The sequence below is a fragment of the Manis javanica genome, chromosome 11 (assembly GCF_040802235.1).
Source record: "Manis javanica isolate MJ-LG chromosome 11, MJ_LKY, whole genome shotgun sequence".
NCBI classification, from domain to species: domain Eukaryota; kingdom Metazoa; phylum Chordata; class Mammalia; order Pholidota; family Manidae; genus Manis; species Manis javanica.
In genome coordinates, this window is record NC_133166.1 from 55,669,767 (window position 1) to 55,684,695 (window position 14,929).

The window sequence follows — 14,929 nt, forward strand, 5'->3', positions numbered from 1 at the left end:
GCTGGTCACTGAGGCAGGAGCCGCGGACAGCTGCTGTCAGCGGTTGACTTCCCTCTGAGCCTCTGCCAGGCGCTCTGCTGGCTGCCTGTGATCTGCCTTGGCAGTTGCCTTAGCAGGCGTCTGAGGATGCAGATGTGAATCATAACAGGACAGGCTCCCTGTGACAGAGACAGCAGCAGAGTGGACTGACAAGGCAGGATGTCTCATTAGTAATTCCCAAAGAGGGTTCAGGGGCAGGACCAAAATGCTGGTTAATTTAATGGTAGCTAATTCATTCATAATTTGTAATATGCTCACTTTCTTTTCTTTCTTTGTCTCGTAACAAAGTCTAGTCCTTTGGAGCTGGACTGCTCCTTAGAAGTATTTAAGGCGGCAGTAGAGCAGATGAGCCAGGAGCAAGGTTTGAGCTTTGACTCTGTTTATCAGCAGTGCCAAGCTCCTTCACTTCTGGGCGTCAATTTTCTTACTTGTAAATGTGTTTTTTGAAGAGTAAGTGAGATGATATGCAAAACCTAGAGCTCATAGTAAGCACTCAGGAAAAGCTAGCTATTATTAGCCAATCCCGCTCTCTCCCTTTATAGATTGATTTGTATTTGGCAAGTATTTATTAGGTACCTCTTGTAGGCAGTACATAGCCCAGCTTCTTCTGAAGTGCTGAATGGAAGCATGCAAACGAGTGTATGTTCATCAGCGAAGCAGCGCAGCACAAAACCGGTGCCATCTGTCCTAGAAGGAAAGGAAAGCAGAGTAAGAGCTAGTGACTGAGGCAGAGTCAGTTTCTGCAGTAGAGAGTACAGTGGCTCAAGAGACCTTAATAAAATGGAGGCATGAGCCTGCAGAGCCCTGGGAGAAAGTATTCCAGGCAGAGAGAATAGCGGGGGGCAGAGGTATTGAGGTGGGCCTGTGCCTGATGGGCTCAGGGGGAGCTGGGAGTCCCGCATAGCCAGAGCACAAAGAGGGGGCAGGAATGAGAGAGAGAGGTGCCAGTAGCTGCACGATGCTGTGATGGGGGCTTTGGGCTTTTGTAAGTTGATGCGAGGGCAGTAGCCTGCTGAATGGAGGAGTGGTGTGATGAGGTTTGTGAAGAAACATGCTGAGCTGAGATGTCAAAGCCTGTAGGCAGCCTTTCTTCCCTGATGCCTGAAAGGGTGCCCAGAGCAAGGCTGGCTGGTCCTCTGATTTGAGTACTGGGTCTTGCCTGTAACAGTGTCTTGCTTGTGGTGTTTGCTTAAGGGTGACTTTCTATTGCCCACATCCCTTCTACATCTATTAATTGGAATTCTTCTGTGAGCAGGAACTTCCCTCTTCCCCCATTTACTAATTTATTGGATAACTTATGGTATCAGTATGGACACACAGATGTTTATTTTAACCTCTTGGTTATAATCCAATACAATGGTTTATTTTTTTGCTCAGATTGTTCTAGCTCTGGCCATTAGGAACTCCTTCAGTTTGACTCCTCTGTCCTTTTGATATTCCTTCGTCATATGGCAACACAACATACTGCAGGTTCATCTGGAGTTGACTCCCCTTAGAATCAACCACTTGTCCAGGTCTCCTTTATTGGATAATGGTATTTAGAAACCAAGATCTGGGTGCAGTTGGCTCATTGCTATTGGGATATATTGCTTTTAGTTTTCTTAGCAGATGTAGTTAGGAAATAGATGTATATACACTACTAACTCATGCACACACACAGATCAATATTTCCATCTATCTGTCTGCCTATGTACCTATCTATCTATCTATCTATCTATCTATCTATCTAATCTATCTAATCTTTACAAATTTATAGTTCATATTGATCCTTTCAATTCTAGCCCAAAGCCTCAGGGTTCATTTTAGCCTTCTCACTTCCCTTCTTTGTAACTCTTTCCTCTGAGAGTAAGAAACCTCATTCTTATCATCAGTAATATATTTACGTATTTGTTCAACCCTAGGATACACAAAGGGTAGCTTCAGAATTGCTAATCCATATCCCTGTGGCAAACAAATATAATTAGAGTATCATATTTATGTACGATTCTTCTTCTCTTTAGCCTTATAGACTGGTTAAAATAGCAGTTTCCTGAATTACTTAGGTGAGTTCTTGTCTTACGCACCCCCTTCAGTACAGTGGTGTTATGCATCTGTCATACAGTTATGTTCATTTGTTGGTGCTGTTTGTATTCCATTCTGAGTCTCCCCCCTACCACACACACACACATGTAGTTGTTTTTAATTGTTTGCTTTTTGGGTATGTGAAATATTATGGTTCTAAGAGTCAGAGCTATACAAACAGACTTGAAGAAATGTGCATACTTCTCATCCCTGCTGCCTCACTCCATTCCCATTTCCCCATTCTTTCTACCCTTTTCCCACCTAACCCCCTGTAGGTAACCAGTCTTTAGTTTCTAGTTTATTCTTCCTGTATTTTTCACAGATGAGCCAATACGTGCACATTTTCTCATATCCCCTTCTTGTGCTGTACAGAGGGTTAAAGTACTATAGATACTTTTTGTACTTTTCTTTTTTCACTTAACAGTATTCTGGAGATCATTCATATCAGTTCATAGAAATCTTCCAGCGTGTGCTTTTTTTAAACTTTGATAATAGAAAAAAATCAGCAGCCCAAGGATTAATTTTAAAATTCTGTAAGTCTTTGATGATGATGATAAATAACGAGATTACCACTAATTAAACATCTATTATATGCCATGCTCTGTTCGACGCATTTTATATAAATCATGTCATTGAGTCCTTCCTGGAGTCCTATGAGGTATCTGTTACCTCCAATTTACGGATGAAATAATGTTCTAATATGTAGAAACTTGCCCAAAGTCATAAGAAGTAGAGCCACAGTTTGAACCCAGGGCACTTTCCCCCAGGTTTGTGGTTTGTGAAGAGCACACCGGCAGCATTATAGAAGATCCAGGTTGAGGCAAAGCCATGTGAGTTTTTAAAACCTAGGCACAAAATCCCAGGCCTTAAAACCCCATTGATGGTGGATAGCTGCTGCCATAGTTAGCATGTTTCTGATAATTTACTGCTTGTTTGTTCCAAAGAAATGACCCTTCCTCCTTGAGGACCATGGGCCCTGTCTTTAAGACAGGAGACCAGAGGGATGCCACGTGCAGAGCTATCTAGGATGCAGCAATAGATCTGATTCTTACACCTCGTAATTGCAAGTCAGAGCAGCCAGCCCCATTAACAGGGAAGTACATTACTCCACAGGGCTGTCTGGGGAGCAGGACACTCAGTCAAGCTTACGTTATAGCAGTTTCTGTTAAAACTGTTTGTACAGCAGGATGGAAGAATTTCTCAGAGCAGGAGTTGGGCTTCTGGCTTCTGTTGTAAGGAATGAAAGACTTTGACAGAGAGGCAGTGCAGTTGAGATGGTTGAGAGCCTGGCTTTAGAGTTTGAGTCTCACTGTATGGCTAGATTTTCTAGCTGGGTGACCTTGGACAAGTCACTTCACCTCTCAAAACCCATCTATGGAACACAGATAAGAACCATTCCCATCTTTGTTGGGTGTCCCCAAGACTGCCCCAGGTTTGGGGATTTGCTCAGAGGACTTGTAGAACTTAGCATATAGGCATAGTTACAGCTATAATTTATTACATCATAGGGATAACAGAGCAACACTAACAAAGGGAGAAAGTGAACGAAGTCCAAAGGAGACCAAATTCAAACTTCTAAGGGTCCTCTCCCAATCGAGTCACGCAGGATGCATTTAATTCCCCCAGCAACAAGTTGTGACAACATGTGTGAAATGTTTTCTCCTGGAGAAGCTCACCAGAGACTCAGTGCCCAGGATTTTTATTGGGGGCTTGTCTCACAGGCACCTGGTACCTAGCACGTTCCCATATCCCAAAGTCTCAGAAGAAAAGCAGGTGTTCAGCATAAACCACACTGTTTGCATAAATAGTTGAGGCACAGTGAACCATTCTTATGAGAGAATGGTGCTGATGCTCCCGAAATCCCAGTTCCCAGATGCCAGCCAAGCAAGGGCCAACGGTGCAAGCCTTTGTAAGGAGAGCATTCTCAGGCCTGTTCTGGGACTTGTTTTCTGCACACCATCCTGCTGGCTGGTTGCTGGGTTGTCTAGTATAGTAAGCCCTCACTAAATGCAGATGATTATTTTGATGGTCAGGGAATGGATTTTGTGTGGTTCTTTAGCACCTTAAGAGCAAGCTGCATCCATCACCATCTACCCACCCATTCATCCCTTTGTTCATCATACTTTGAGCCCTGCTGGTGCAGCAGCTCTGTGTGGTGTCTCTGGGACCTTTGAAGCAGCAGGATTAGCCACTCCCTTCCTAGAGGATGATGCACATTGTCTTCCAGTCTGGCTGGGTAATTGGAGATGGGGGCTGTTAGTAAGAAACCTTTGGGGAGTTCATGGTAAATGTAAAAGCACCCGTTCGTACACTTGAAAGTTAGTAGGGTGGGCATACAGTTGTCAGAAAACTTACCTCCTTATGTCTTACCATTTGTCTTGTTCTTCCTCCTGCAGCCAAGGCTAAATCAAAATGCGGCCCCACGTTCTTCCCCTGTGCCAGTGGCATCCACTGCATCATTGGCCGCTTCCGGTGTAATGGGTTTGAGGATTGTCCTGACGGCAGTGACGAGGAGAACTGCAGTAAGTTCCAGAGTGCACCCTGCCCCCTCACTCATCCCAGCTCTCTCACATGAGCTCCCTCATCCCTGTGCTGCTTATGCCCTATAGGCTCAGGTGGTTACTGTTGTCACCGCTTCTGTTGTTCACCGCTTCTTTCTTGTGTAAATGTGTGAATGCTCAGCTACCACTTATCAGGAACTCAGCTGAGTGTCCTGGGCATTGGGCATACTTTGTTTGCCATTTGACAGTAGCCCTGTAAATGCCAGATGTGTTACCCCCATTGACAGACAAGGAATCTGAAGTTCAAAGAGATCAATTAACTCACCATGTCATACAGCTCCAGAGTATCAGAGCCAGTTCTAGGCTCCTTCAGACCCTCATCTGACTGAGAGTCCTATTCAACACCTCTTTTTATGGGCTTGCTTTCCATCTTACCTTGAATTCTTTAAAAAAGGGTTTTAATACATTGTGTATTTATTAATTTTATATATATATATATATATATACACTATAAGAATATATTTTGGGGAAAAAAGTCCAAACAGTCTGGAAAGCCAAAGTCTCCTTGACTTGTGACCACCCTGATTCCTTTTACCTGCTTGTATAATATCCCATGGTGGGGTTCTTGTTCACGAAGCCCAAGAATGAGCTTCATAAACACTCAAGGTAGGAGAGCAAGGTACAGGCTTTTATTTAGAGATAAAGTGAAAGGACAGAGGTCCCAGGTCACGCCAGAAGGGGACAAGAGAATCCAGGTGGTGCATTGTCTTGGGGTTTTATAGGCAGTTGAGGATTTTTTGAGAACATGTAAAAAAACTTAGGGGTGTGGACTTATTAAGTGGTCCCAGAATATTTAGAATTAACTTAACACAAGTCACTTCCTGCTCTGATGATTTCTCCCTGAAATAGCAGCATCTCGGTCTGGGGACATATGAAACAAGGCCACCTGCTCAGCCCCCAAGGTGGGCTGAGGTATTGTTTGCTAAAGAGTAAGGTAAGAATTTCTAACATCTTAACTTCTTGGGTATTAAAATGCAATCTTATCTTTAAGGTGGAATGTTTAACACAGAGTTTTAGTAGGGGGTTTCCTTGCATGTAGTTACATGGCTCTGACTTAAAATATCCTGCCTTGCTTTTTCCGGAGGCCCTCACCCTACTCTGACTACATCCATGGGCCCTGTCTCAGTATCAGTACATAGACACACAGCCCCCTCTCTTGTTCTGTCTACCCCACCTTGCCTCTGAGCAGGCTTGGTGTTGAGCTTCACTGTTCCTTGGCCTTGGTACATGCAGCCCCTTCCTTGCCAGCACCTCTGTGTCCAGAGTCATGCCACACAGCTGCAGTGACCCATGAGTGGCTCTTGCTTGCCTTTCATACTGCCCCAGCTCTCCCAGCAAGCTTTGTCCCTGACATTGGTCACTCAACTCACAGCTCACCGTTTTCTTTCCTTTCCCCCTACTTAAATGCTTAGACTGCTGGAGCCTTTGTGACTAGAGTTGGCTCTGGCCAAATTTACACATTTATTTTCTGCACTTACATACTCTAATCACATTTTTTCCTTCTGACTACTGTAAAGAACTTACAAATAATAGAAAAGTATAAGGAGGATGAGAAAGCTGCCCAGAATGAAACAGTTAATATGTAGGCTATTTTGTACCTGTTCTTCCTCTATTTGTATACGTGTGGGTGTGTTTATATGTATCTTCTCGAATGTGCTTAAATGAGATGTCCTCTTAATTGGGACCATTTTCTCATGTTACTCATTTTTTTCAAAACATAAGTTTTAATGACTTCAAAGATTATTTCAATAAATTAATTTTCCCTTACTCTGTTGGATCTGGTTTAAGTCCCCGAACAGGAAGGTGACTGTCTCCTGTGTTATTTATGTCTTTCCAGGGAATAATCATTGCTGGACCTTCCCAGGAGGGACATGGAGAGTTTATAACTCTCCCATGTGCCTTCTCCTGTTGCCTTATTTCATCCTCTGGGTCTCAGTGGCAGAAATACAGCAGGTGCTAAAGTGTTGAATAGTTAGTAAAGTGGCTGACACCTGCCTTAGCAGGGAGGATGCATCTCACTCTCAAGATAGGGGCCTGACTGAGCAAAATGACACTGGAGCCGGTGAGGCTGGCCTCAGATTTGTGTTCTAACCTGGTTATACGTGGGTTGGCATGCTACCTAATCTCCTGGCCCATGGCTTCCTTGCCTCTAAAATGGGGTGGGTGCTGAGCACCTGCTTCCTGGGTTGTTGTAATAATTAGATGAGATATATCTGAAAAGTGGTTAGTGTAATTGATTTAAAAAATACACAGTGACTTAAAACAGAACTGTGATTAAAGAGAAGACCGTATTTACTAGGATTTTGCATTTGGCTTAGGATGGCCAAGGAAATAACTTGTATATTTCATTTAGTACTTCAGTAAGTGCATCAGCTTCATCTCAGCTTCCTCATATGCATGAGGATCTTATAATCTAGAGGGGGGATTTTTATAAATATCTTCATACAGGAAAGTAATCCAATGGCAATAAAAAGCCAGTGTGACCTACAGTATGTACATTCTAAATGCTTGTGTCTCCTATGTACTCCCTGTCATAATTAAAGACCCTGTGTGATTTAAATGTTTGGATATTCATCTTTAATTGCCTAAATGAGTAAATACATCCATTTTAAATTAGGTCAATGGGGATTAAGCCAGCAATTTCCTCTGGCATATCTACCGTTCAGAAATAGGGGTTCTAACTCACTATTTTAAAAACTGGTAAATCAAAGAGAAGAATCAAGCATTTATCTTTGCTTTTCTATATGAATTATACTTCTGAGTAATTAAATAGCTGACCTAGGAAAGTTCTTTATTATTGAAGAATACCAGCTATAATAGAATGAGAGAGTATCTCTATTTTGTAACCCCTCATGAAAAAAATGGATCATTAATGGCTTTTAAGACCATTAGATGAAAAATTGATGGGGAGCTTTCTAGTGGCTGGATCAGGTTGAAAACTCCTAAAACCAGCAGTCAGTCTTTTCTCAGACAGCTTTAAATCAATATTGTACCACTTTGAGTAGAACATAGGAACCCTATCACTCTATAGATCTCTTTATGTTAGAGTTGTCTTAGTACATCTACATACATTAAAATCCCAAAAAGATGATGTTTTAAATTTTGCTTTAAACTTTCAAATATATTTTAAAGAACTTCAGAAAAGAATAGGCCATTATATTTATTATTTTGGTTGCTCTCACTTCTTTCCTGCTGTTCCAACTCTCCTTTTCATATCATTTCGCTTCTGTCTGAAGAGCTTCCTTTTGCAATTATTTTGAAGCAGGTGTGTTGGCTGTACATTCTCTTAGCTTTCCTTCAGCTGAGGATGTCTTTATTTCACCTCCATGCCTGAAGGACATTTTCAGTGCATATAGAATGCTGGGTTGATAGTTCTTTTCTTTAAGCACCTTAAAAATGTTCTGCCACTTTCCCTGGCTTCTCTGGTTTCTGATGAGAAATTTGCAGGCATTCAAACTGTTTCCCCATAGAGAATGCATCATTTTTCTCTGTCTGCTTTGAATACCTTTTTTTTTTTTTTTTTTTGACTTTAGTTTTTAGCAGTTACAGTGTGTCTGGGTATGTGAATTTCTTTGAGTTTATCCTGTGTAGGGTTCTGTTTGAATCTGTAGGCTTTTGTCTTTTGTCATGCTTAGCACATTTTCAGCTATTATTTCTTCAAATATTTTTAAGTGCATCCTTTCCTTTTCTTACAGAATCCTTTTAATGACTTTAGATCTTGTGTTATTGTCCCACAAGAACCCTGAGGCTCTATTCATTCTTTTAAGCAATCTTTTTTCTTTTCATTGTTCAGGTTGGATAATTTCTGTCAATCATTTGTCAAGTTTACTTTTTCCTCTATCATCTCCAGTCTGCTTTCAAGCCCATCCAGTGTGATTCTTCTTTATTTCGGTCACTATATTTTTCAATTTTGAGATTTCGTTTGGTTCTTTATATGTTCTGTGCTTTCCTGAGACTTTGTATTCTCCATTTGTTCTGAGAGTGTTTGTGATTCTTAGAGTATTTGTGTAATAGCTGTTTTACAGTCTTTATCATGTAATTCCAACATCTGTCTTATCTCGGTGTTGATGTCTGTTGATTATCTTTTCCCATGAGAATTGAGATTTTCCACATGACATGTAATTTTGGATTCTATTCTGGATATTTTGATTATTACATATGACATCCTGGGTTTTGTTTAAATCTTACAGAGAAAGCTTTTTTTTTTTCTTTTTTTTTTCAGCAGGAAAATGACCCTGTTGGGTCAGGCCACAAGTTACTGGCAACCCTCTGTGGGTTATGGGTGAAATAATTTTCAAACTGTTTTTGTAGTGCTGTTTGGATCTGTCCTGCACATGCCCCTCCCAGTGGTCAGCCAGGGGCCTGGGCAGTGTTCTACAAGTTCAGTTCTCAATGTTGTTAGTGTGCTGAGTAGGACCAGTTCCATGCATGTGCAGCTTGGAGATCAGCCTAGGAGTTCATAAATAACTTTGTGGAGAGTGTTTCCCATGCTCTTCTTCCCTCTCCATGATCTCTTTGATACTTTCCAGTTTCCTGGGACTCTGAGAAGGGAAAAAAGTTAACTTATCATCATGTCAGGGATAGTTCCAATTTTGGTCTTTCCTAGTTGGCCTGTACCAGTTTACTTTCCAGAAAATAAAAATAGCTTGTACATGTATTCTGTGCAGGGTTTTTTTTTTTTAGCTACATTGAGTGGGAGAGGCAGGGTGGGGTGTGATTACTGCATCTGACCTGGAATTGGAACCTCCCACGAGCCAGTTTTAGCATCACAGGGAAAGAGACAACCAGATGTTATCTGCCTTCTGATATGACCCAGCAGTAACACACATCACCACTATGAGGTACTTCTGCCAAAAACATCTAATCTGAATCTAATTGAGCCTCTAAATCTGTCTTCGTTAGTTGGGCTGCTGTAACAGAATACTGTAGACTGAGTGGCTTACACAGCAGAACTTACATCTCAAAGTTCTGGAAGTCCAAGATCCAGGGTACCAGCATGGCTGGGTTCCTGCTTTTCCTGTTTATGACCTCACATAGACTTCCTTGGTGCATGCACACACACAGCAAAAAATCCCCTGGCTCCTCTGCATCTTATGAGGGCACTAATCCCATCATGGGGCCCCATCCTCATTACTGCTTTAAACCCTAATCACCTTCCAAAGACCCCACCTCCTAACACTACCCTATTAGGGGTTAAAGTTTCAACAGATGAATTTGGGGAAACACAAAATGTAGTCCATAAAATTTAACCACTAGTTCATAGAAAATTCAGGGGCAGAGGAACATGTTAGTGACCCTATGGGTAAAAAAACTGCCAGGTCCAGAATGTAAGAAATCTTCAGGACCCAGTTTAATTCATTAATCAATTCTAAGAAAAAAATAGAGGAAGAGGAACCTGTAGATTGAAAGAGACAAAGAAAGAAGTTAACCAAATAATGTGTGGACCTTCGTTCAATCCTGACTCAAACCAACTGTTAAAAAAAACAAAAATTGAGTTAATGGGGAAAATTTGATGTGGTTATATATTTGGTGATATTAAAGCACTGTTAATTTTTTAAGTGTAAGAATGAGACTGTTTATTCCTTTAAAGATCCTTATGTTTGAGAAATAAAATATATACTGGAATATATAAAGATGAAATAATGTGATAAGTGATATATGCTTTAATCCTACCCTGTTGGGATGGGTAGTGAGCGGATGGGGGTAGGATTGAAACAAAATTGTCAGTGAGTTGATAATTATTAAAGCCAGCTAATTGGAACATGGAGGCTCACTGGGCCAGTCTCTTTTTTTGAGTATATTTGATATTTTCCATAATAAAATGGTAAGAAGAAATAAAAGAAAAGGAGAGATTCCGTTAGGTGATGTCTTGACTTTTAACAAATAGCTGGAGAGTCGTATTTTTAAAGAACCTTGTTTCTACAGATGTGTGTTTTTGTAGCTTTTGCATTCTTTGTACTCAGGAGTGAGGACAAGCAAGAGTCAGAATTTCTGTTACAGCATCACAGCACTGAGACCTTACTTGCCACTTTTTCTCCTTTCTCCTTTTGGCCTCCTCCTTCTCCCTTGTACTCAGACCCTCATGGCTGGAGGTGAGGTCTTGGAATGGGCCGCCAACTAACTCTCACCCTGGTTCTCATGCAGAGAGGTCAGGGATTCCTGTCCAGAACCGACATGGCAGGGGTGTCGGGGTGACCATGATGGGAAATTAATTCAAGCTGATGGTCTTGTGCTACTGCTTTCAGCATAGGTGTGCCCAGAAAAAGTTTGTCCTAGACTGTGTTTCTTATACTGCTGACAAATTCTTGCCTGCACTGCTGATGCTGGTGCATATCTGTTAACTCTCTTCATGTCAATCAGATTGGATTCTACATTTCCTCTTCACTCCTCAGCCAATCCATCAGTGGAAGCCTCAAGTAGCAGTGCCTCACATCTGGTGGGCTGGGTGTGTGGCATTTGCAGCAAGAGGACTCTGCCACCTGGTGGTCCAAAACTCCATCATCAGGGACTCCTTAAAGACTCCTGTGTGGTCTGCTTCCATAGGGAAATGTCCCTGGTTTGCCGAGGCCAGGCTGGGTCATTCTTCAGTGTATTTGCACACAATCTTGGACCTTCTCCAGAAAACTGCCACCCAATAAGAAATGCCTAAATACCCTGTAAAAAATAACCCCTTGTCTCTCTGGTCTCCCAACTCTGTCTCCTTCCCTGCTTCACTTTGCACCACTTTCATTATTTTCTGTCTTCCCTACTACATTGTGACATCTGTGAGACGGTATTATTGCATAGCTTACCACTGTATTCTCAGGGCTAAGCATGTGTCTGGCTCAGCCTTTGCATGCAGTAAATATAGATAGACTAGCACTTCTCATGCTTCATCTTCATTGCATATTGAATCTCCTGTCTCCCCACTAGAATGTAAGTGCTTTAGGAATACAGACTGGGTTTTCTTTTATCCCCAATGCCTAGTTGAGTGCTATTTAAAGAAAATGATCAATAGTAAATGTCTATTGAATGAATGGGCCAAGCAGTTAATCAAACAAAGGGTTAAAGAAGGAAGACAGTCAAGATATCTTCCTAACTTATGGATATCTTGGTTGCCTTCTGCGTTTCAGCTGTATACCGGAAGGGCATAGTTAGGCCATGCATTGTTTGTTAACCCAGCTCTTACCTTCTTTCAGACTCATCCTCTTTCCAAACTAATATGCCAGACACCATGCAAGATGCTGCAAGGGATATAGAGATGGGTCAGATGCAGGACCCTGGCATTGCTGAGATTATGCTCGAGTAAGGGGCACAAAAAATACTTATGTCCAAATTATTATAATATGGTGTTGACAGTTGGGAGTGCTGTGGGAAGCAATGAAGGGAGAGAGTATTTCCCTCTGGGCTCATCAGTAGGGTTTGTTGAGGGAGATGGACCTGGGAGGATGATGATACCATTAAATTGTGGGCAATACATTCCATTGGGTATTTTAGCTCAAGGCCCAGGCAGAGGCTGAGAAATATACAAATTCTTCAGGGCATAAGAAGCTACTCGGTTGACAATTACCAAGCACTTACTATGTATATAGCACATTTATATATACCTTACACGTACAATCTCATATGAGATTGGTAATGTTATTACTCCTTTTTTATAGATAAGGCAACAGAGACATAGGAAAGATCAAATAACATGCCCAAGGTCATACATTAAGTGGTACAGCCTGTATATCAATCCAGGCAGTGCAAATCCAGGGTCTAAACTCTTACTCCAGGGTCTTAACTTCTCTGTATCTCCAGTAATAATAATTAAGCATTTTTTAAGCACCTGGGCTACCATGTGGGCTGCCTGCTATTCTCAATTGTTTGCATGCATTATCTCAATTTTCACAAAATCTTATGACATAGGCACAATTTTAATCCCCATTTTATAGAGGAGGAAATTGAGACTGGGAGAAGTTAAATGATTTTCCTAACATCATGTTGCTAGCGAGTGTAAGAGCTGAAATTTGGACCCAAGTGGACTTCACAGTCTTACTTTACAGCAAATGCATGCTGAGAATGGTAGGCTGAGGCAGATCATGAAAAGTTGAGAATTTAGGATTCTATTTTATACCCAGTGACGAGCAGTTGGTATTAAGCCAAGTTCAGGGTGGGAGAGAGAAGGTCAAACATGGCTGGAACCTGGGGATCTGGGACATGGTGTCCCTTTAGCAAAAGGGGAACCCCAGGAGAGGGAGAGAGTGATGGATGTCAGTTTCAGACAAGCAGAGTTTGAGGTGAAGGTGTTATACAGGCAGAAGTGTCCACAGGCAGCAGGAGAAAGATGTTTAGTGTTACAGAAAAGATTTGGGGGGCCGTCCACAGAAAGGTGGTGGTCGAAGCAGTGAAATTAGATGAAAGTTAGGCCTGGTTGTTGGGCAGGAGGCAGCTGTGCCCAGAAAGCCTTTATAGGGAGGAGGAAACAAATGGCCATTAGCAGTGAATCACAGTTCTGCTACGGGCCGACTCCAGAGGGCTTTTGAAAATTGAAATCTGAGTCTTCAGAGGCCAGGAAAAAGCAAGTACCATTGAGGACTCTGCCTCCTGCACTTGCCGAGAGTGGTGGCCCCTTTCCCTCCTGCAGACTCGGAAGAGGCTCTCATTCCAGAATGTGGCTGCACCTGGGCTGTACTCTGTCTTGGTGGGTGGAGGGCTGCTAGGAGAGCCTTGTTGAGCAGACTCCGAAAGAGAGGCGAGAACTTGCAGCTGGTCACGTACAGGCTACCTCTTCTCCTTTGAAGATCGGGGCAGCCAGCATAAATCAGCCACAGAGGGAGCAGTGCTTGCTCACGGGACAGATGATTTGCAGAGTCTTGTGGCCAGGTGTCCTCCATCCTGGAACAGAGGAAGTATTAGGGCAGCTCCATTCCACCCCCCCCCAACCCCGTGGCCTGGTTTCCAGAGAAGACGAGATCCCCATGGAGGCCCTGAGGTTGGGATGAGGAAGTGAGTGGGAACCACGGCGGCCGGATGGGGAGCAGATGGGAAATGTGGGGTCTGGTGACGAGGAGTTTCTCATTGATGTGTTCTGTCAAAGACTCTTTGAGGTGGAAGAGGGGCCAACTTCACAGACTTTAAATGGATTAAAGGCAAACATTTCCTACATCCTGCTGGAGACAGATGGCTTCATTTCCTGTCTTGAAGCTGGTCCCTTTATTTTGGGCAACCGCAGTGGGTCCTTGGTCCTTTTCTTCAGATGTGGTTCAAGTAAATGCCGCCAGTTTCATTAGCCACTGAGCTTAACCTTAGTGCATCCCACCCCCGCTCTGGCAGGGAGAGACAAGTTGTCTCTGCTGAGTGCTGTGGGCTGGGAAACAGGTCCGTCGCTCCCTGTGTTTGCTGTGGTAATAGCTGCGAAGCTTTTGAGTCTGCTGTTTGTTTTTGAAGTTGACTCTGAGATAATTTTCTCCATCCCTATTAAAATAAATACTGTAAAACATAATGTTCCTTTCCCTCGTTAACCAAGTAAAATATGTTTTTCAGTAACTGGTAACCTTAAGGACAAAGAAAACATACATTTAGAGCACATTAAATATTGCTAGAAGATACTGAGACATAACATCCTAAAGTACAAAGTGTTTCCTGGTCAGTGTATGAACTGGCGATTGAGTGGTTACTGTTTTAGGGTCCTGCATGAGCTCCACGGGACCACAGGAACCCCTAAGACTGGGCCCCTGCCCTCCCAGAGCCTACAGGGTCAGTCCATTGTAGTCCCATGCACACTCGCTCTGACATATGGCTAAGCCCCATAAATGGCTGCAGAGGCCCTGGAAGAGATACAGTGAAACTTGAGCCATCTGGGGTCTTTGGGGAGATCTGCCACTCAGTGTGAGTGAGTCTGCCGAATAACTGGACATGTGTGCCTTTGAGGCCCATGGTTGACAGGGATCTCTCTGGCATGTGTTGCCTCTTGATTTCATCAGTGTTTACCTTTGCTGGTGTCTTGGAAACATTAATTTTTAGACTGGGCTATAATACAGGGTTGCCTGTGGCTCCATTTAGAACTTTCTGGTCTCGAAACTGTATTAGGCTGCTCTGCTTTTGGAATTTGTAGGGCTGCTTTTTGTGGCTTTTCTGTCTCCTGCCACAGTTGTCAGCTTTTATTTCTTGCCTGCAGTTTGTCTACAGGGAGACAAACAGCCTGTCTCTTTCCCCCAACCTTTCTAATTTGCTGTGTCCCTGGGAACGGGAACCAAACCTTGTTAGAATTTACATAAACAGAGAATCAATAGACCTTGGGGGAG

At 42.7% G+C, this 14,929-nt stretch overlaps 1 protein-coding gene across 5 annotated transcripts in view; it reads left to right on the plus strand.

Moving 5' to 3' along the window:
- Window positions 1-14,929, plus strand: part of LDLRAD3 (low density lipoprotein receptor class A domain containing 3) — a 226,469-nt gene that overhangs the window by 99,566 nt on the left and 111,974 nt on the right. For all 5 annotated transcript variants that reach the window (XM_037020045.2, XM_037020046.2, XM_037020050.2 and 2 more), the window contains one exon: window positions 4,497-4,622. In XM_037020045.2, the coding sequence (XP_036875940.1) occupies window positions 4,497-4,622 (126 nt within the window). The remainder of the gene's footprint in view (window positions 1-4,496; window positions 4,623-14,929) is intronic.